At 33.9% G+C, this 6,205-nt stretch overlaps 1 protein-coding gene across 1 annotated transcript; it reads left to right on the forward strand.

The window, feature by feature from the left end:
• Positions 1-1,488: 1,488 nt before the first annotated feature.
• On the forward strand, positions 1,489-2,935 carry DFL_009924 (uncharacterized protein; the record flags this gene model as incomplete). Its single annotated transcript, XM_067639883.1, has 3 exons — positions 1,489-1,654; positions 1,738-2,070; positions 2,127-2,935. 3 exons carry the CDS (start codon positions 1,489-1,491, stop codon positions 2,933-2,935), a joined length of 1,308 nt encoding a protein of 435 aa, XP_067487627.1.
• Positions 2,936-6,205: the final 3,270 nt, after the last annotated feature.

Here is a 6,205-nt window from a genome sequence, read left to right on the forward strand (position 1 = left end):
AGTACTCGACAATCTAATCAACCAGAATCTTTTGTTCCTAGGCTGTCTCTCCCGGTCAAGGATGCAGGAGCCCCATTCGGTGCCTTCTCAGATCCGATAATCGCTCAGATGAAAAATAATCCATGGTTCCCTTTTACTAACTTAGAGAATTTTAAATTGGCAAAATGGTTTATCGAAGAAGATATTTCTCAAACGGCAATTAATCGGTATTTCAATCACGGGATAGGTTCAGGCGCCAGAAGTGTCGATGTAAAGTCATTCGAGTCTGCTTATAGCCTCCGTCAAATGATTCAGGAAATGGATGAAAGTCTTGGAATAAATTCATTCAAACAAGATGTATTTGATTTTGAAATTGAAGGCCATCCAGGATCGAAATATTTTTATCGAGATCCTATAGAAGTCATCGCGTATCTCTTGCGGCAACGTTCATACGCGCAGGAGATGCACTTCATACCTGAAAAAGTCTATAGTGAATCTGGAGAAAGACAATATACAGAACTATGGACAGCAGATTGGTGGCATAGCCAGCAGGAATCTTTACCGTCCGATCATAGCCTTGTACCGATCCTCTGTGCTTCCGACACGACCCATCTCACTAATTTCTCTGGTGACAAAAAGGCCTGGCCAATCTATCTTTCAATTGGTAATATCAACTCGAAATATCGAAATCAGCCTTCTAAGAACGCCTGGATGTTGCTCGCCTTGCTACCGATACCGCCCAAGAAGGGCCCGTTGCGGCCGTCGGAGAAGCGATTAATTGATTCAAAAATACAGAATCTTATAAGTCAAATCTTGGAACCTCTGAATATGTACCCTACGGGCCTACTTATGGGATGCGGAGATGGATATCAGCGAATATGTCATTTTCGTTTATGTGGATGGTTAGCAGATCATATGGAACATATTAATCTTCTTAGTATTATTCCTAAAGCCTGCCCTATCTGTACGGTACCGACTACGGCTCTCCAAGATTTCGATCAGGGCCTGGGATATCCTGTACGGGACTACAACTCTTATTCTGAACGATTAGATGATGGTGATGAGATTGGAAAAGCCCAATTACGTTTGGAGGGAGTGATAGGTTCGGCGGGGGCCTTCTTGGATCTGGGAATTACTGTAGCGGACCTACATAAGCCGGATCTCCTACACTGCATTTACTTAGGGATGATAAAACATCTTATGGAATGGATAATCAAATTTTTAAAAAAACATAAAAGGTTACAATTCTTCAATCAGTGCTGGGCTTCTGCACCAGCCTATCCCGGATTCCAACCGTTCCGCAGAGGCTATACACAGGTCTCCCAGTGGCAAGGAAAAGAAATGAGATCGGTTGTTAAGATTCTTGTTGCGACTTTAGCGAGCGCTTTGAGGGATCCATCGAGCCTTGAGAGGCCTGTTTTCGCCCAGGCGATAAACTGTGTGAATGCTTTAATAAGTTTTGTTCTATATGCAACTTATCTTTCACATACTGAACAAACTCTTATAGATATGCAAAACCAGTTGCAAAGCTTTCATGATGGGAAAAATGTCTTCAGAGAATTTCGGGGGGCCCGAACGAGACCACAGCAGGCAGCTACAGGCATAGTAGGAGCGGTATCCAGCGATGAAGCTCTAGGTGAAAGTAGTGAAGACTCCTTAGAGGTTTCTGAAAATGGTAAGCTCACTTAGAAGTGTCTTCAGCCCTCTTCTTCTCCTGATCAGGGCTCTCTGGGAACTAACCGGGGCTAATGGCTATAGGACATTTTAATTTTATTAAAATGCATTTGATGACCCATTTTACTGATTCCATCAAAAAATTTGGTCAATTAAATGCTTGGTCAACAGAAGTAGGAGAGGCCTCGCATGTCGAACAGCTCAAAGAGGGATGGGCTCAATCCAATCACAGAGATGCATACGCTCAAATAATAGAACACAGATATCGAAAACATCAATTTAAAATGCGATTTCTCAATCTCGAACAATTAGTAAAAGAAGGGGAGAAGATCAATGGGTTTGAGGAGGTCTATTCAGATTCGTTACCGGCTAGAGAGCGGCGCGAACAGTACCGCAAGAATAGACTAGGAATTGATGGTATGTTTATTGATATTTATTTTCTAATATTTCTAATCACGCTGACTCAGTCTCAGCCGGCCCTGTAAAGGCTCGTGCGGAACCATATAGTACGCCATCAATTGAAGTTGCAAATTCAACTCAATTGCAACCTAAAGTAGTCTTAAAATCTCCAGAAAATAGGAGCAAATGGGTTACAATAGATCAGATTAAGCGTGAATACGCTGTACCGGACCTCAACTGGGCGTTATATGCCTATTTGAGAACCTTACCGGCCTCCCAGACATTTCTTCGACCAGACTTTCATCCTTCATCCTTAGCAGACTTCAGAGCGCAAGTATACAAGACCCTCGCGGTCCCGATTGAGGACTTTCAGCATAGAAATGTTTTTACTAATCATGTTATTCGAACTAATTTAAACTGGCAAAAGAAGGGTCCTCGAAAGGACTTCATCATCTTCCAGAAGTCTCGTACGAGTCAATATGGAGATCTGAAAGGAAAGGCAGTAGCTAAGCTGGAATTGTTATTGATTGTCCATAATGCAATTAGTAATAAGACCTTTCAACTAGCTTTTGTCACTGAGCTCAAGCCATACGCTGGGGGAACTATACAGAGCCCCCATGGTTTCGTTCGCCTCACCGAGCATCCTTTAGTGGATTATGAAAAAGAAAACCATCAATCTTATCGAAATATCATTCCAATTCGAGCTATTTTGGGTCTGGCCCATTTAATCTCCTATGGGACCGGTTCATATCTTCTCAATACCCACATCGATCTCAATACCTGGAATGAGATTTATTCTTATAACGATGAAAATATAGATTCAGATATCGATATTGATAATGGATCTGATATTGAAGAAGAGGAATATTATTTTGAAGTTTAAATGGGGGGTTTGTATAGGCCCGTGTCAGTTTTGTTGGGGTGCCGGGTGGCCCTATTAGGATGGAGCGCGATGGACTGGGATGGACCGCGATGGAGCGCGATGGAGCGCGATGGAGCGCGATGGAAAAGTGTTTCATCGGATGAAAGGGCTTCCATCCGATGGAATTAAGGAAATGTGTTTTTTTCCTGATGACGTATTAAGTAACTATAAATTATATCTTTCTAACCGAAGTTACAGAATTATTAAAATAGCATAAGAAACTAAATTATGCTAGTTAAAAAGTAATTTATAGAAATATAGCTCGAGCTAGGATTAAAATACTCTCTAAAAAACAAAAGAATTTAACTTACAAGCTATACTTCTTATCTAAAGCTAATATATACTTAAATTCAGATCTTGTTATCTCTAAGAAATTACATCCCTTAGAGCGTATATACATAGATATAGTAGAGTTATTTACAACAGCTTTACTGTATAAACGTTATTTAGATTTTATAGCTAAGTTATATTAACAAGTAAGATATGCGCTTGTAATTGTAGACGAGACTATCTATTATAAATAGATAAGGTTCTTTACGAATCGTTTAAAATACTGAGTACGTTTTATTTAATTTATAATGATGATAGAATATAAATATGATTAATAATTTAAAATAATAGCTGTACGCCTTGATAATATAAAGGAGTTTATACAAAAAAAAGTATAGACTTTCTGTGTAGAATATAGTATCGAAATTGAATTTTCTACCTTATATGTACACGAGTAGAATAGTATAGTTAAGAAAGTAATATAAATACTACGAGAACTTACTACTATAATTCTAATAAAATTTAGTTTACTAGAAGTATTTTAGTAAAAAACTTTATTTATGGCCTGCTTTATAAATAATAGGCTAGTATTTCTTAAGTAGAAAGGAGAATAGACGCTTAAATCTTTAAAAGAATAGTTTAATAGAAATTTTGTTAATTATATTTATATATACTTATTTAGCTGTTTAGTGTACATTACAGTATTTAAGAAGAAACGTAAGAAGATCTTTAGCCAGTATAGAGCATAGAAAGGCATATTTCTAGAATATACTCATATCTTAAAACAGTATAAAGTCTAGAATATCTCAAAAAAGTACGTTTTTATAGTTAGAGACGTAATATTTGTTAATAGCTTTATTTCCGTACGAGAAAACTATAAAGCATATTTTCTAAATTTTAGCTACTAGAAGAAGTTATATGTTGCCTTAGCTTTATTAATACTTATACTTCCTAATCCGCAGAATATAGAGCTACAGAATAAGCTTAATATCAGAAAAATATACGACGATAATTAATAGCATATCAATACTATATTACTAGAAGGCTAACCTGTTAGAAAACTAAATTTTATAATAGTAGTTAATACCCTATTTATTTAATAACAAGGAAAGCCAGATAACCCAATAATTGTAGACGAAATAATCAACGATGAAACTGCTAAAATTAGATAAATAGAAGAACAGGCCGCGCTACGACGCAGTAAAAAATTAAAAAAAATAGAGAAGGCACGCACGTTACGTACTACGATTACTTAATCTTCTAAAGTCAAATATTTATAGCATGTAAGGACTATCGAGATTACTATTTTTATAATTATAGAAGATGCTTTAATTGACTTCGATCTGCCATAATCTTATAATGAAGCTATAGCTAGTAAAAAAAAAGAAGACTAACTAGTTGTAATTTAAAGAGAAATAAAATTACTTACTAATAATAAAATATAGACTACGCTTTTAAAAATACTGCACAGTATTAAACCAATAAATACGCGCTAAGTCTTCACTAAAAAGCGTACAAATTCGAAAATATTACATAAAATCAAATTAGTAGTAAAAGGCTACGAACAGCGCTATAATATTTATTATATAGAAACGTATACACCAATTATTAACTTACGTACTATACGAGCTTTACTAGTAATTACTACAATTTTAGACTTAAAAGTTTATTAATTAGATATTAAAACAATATTTTTAAATACTTCTCTATTTTTACAGGAGAGAACACCTATCGCTCTACTAACAAGTTATAAAGTGCTAACTAAAATTATAGCACTGCTTTTATTAAAGTCATTGTATAATCTGAAATAGACTCTATACCTATAAAACAAAGACTTAAATAATACGCTTACAAGCGAAGAGTTTCTATATAAAATAATAAGAAGCGAAGTAGATAAATATCTGTACTTTTATAAAGACATAATTATAGTTATATACGTTGATGACTTTCTAATCTTTTCAAAAGATATAACTATAATACAGCAAACAAAAGCGTACTTAATGAAAATATACAAAATCAAGAATATAAATAAAGTTAAACGATTTTTAAGTCTACGAATACGAAGGAATCGTACTTCTAGAACGTTATAAATAAATTAAGAAAAATACTATAAAAATATTTTAAATTATTTTAGTATGCTTAATAGTAAATCAAGATAAATCTCTATAAATTCTGGTATATAATTATCGAAGAATATTTCCTAACTTATATTTAACAAAAAAGATTACGAAATCTATCGAAGTATAATTAACTTATTAAATTACGCTATATAAAATAACTAATCTGACTTAGCATATATAGTTATAAAGTTAGGGCAATATACCCATACGCCTACGGAGGAATATTAAAAAGCAGTAATATAAGCTTATTAATACTTGTCTACTACTTACAGACAGTTATTTTATTATAATAGTAAAATAGTCGATAAGAAGAATCTATTTTTACTGTTAAAAAGATATAGTGATTTAGATTAAGTATAAATCTATAAGCTAAAGAATATTGTACGAAAGTTAACATTTAGTTATGTGTATTTACTAAGAGGTAGCATTATTTTATAAAGTAGTAAACTATAATCGATTATTACAAAATTCTTAATTAAAGTAGAAGTAATAGCTTCTAATTATGCAGAAACTGAAGGAATTTGGCTTCGGAAGTTGTTATCTTTAATCTTTGTATTACTTTAATTGTAGATAATGCTTCTTCTATTCTCTATAGTTCTGTATATGGATAATACTACTGCTATAACCGTAAACATAATAAGTAGCAATTAATAGAAGATAAAGTATTACGATCTGTAATACTTCTGAATTAAAGAAAAGATAAGAAATAACACCTTTAAATTAGAGCATTGTAGCTTTAAGAAATTACTGGCGGATGCGTTGACTAAGTCTCTATTGGCCAGCTCGCATAACTATTATTTTACGCGTATAAGCTTACTTGATTAAAAGAATGAGAATATTA

This window comes from Arthrobotrys flagrans (assembly GCF_004000055.1).
Source record: "Arthrobotrys flagrans strain CBS H-5679 chromosome Unknown unitig_1, whole genome shotgun sequence".
In the NCBI taxonomy this organism is placed as follows: domain Eukaryota; kingdom Fungi; phylum Ascomycota; class Orbiliomycetes; order Orbiliales; family Orbiliaceae; genus Arthrobotrys; species Arthrobotrys flagrans.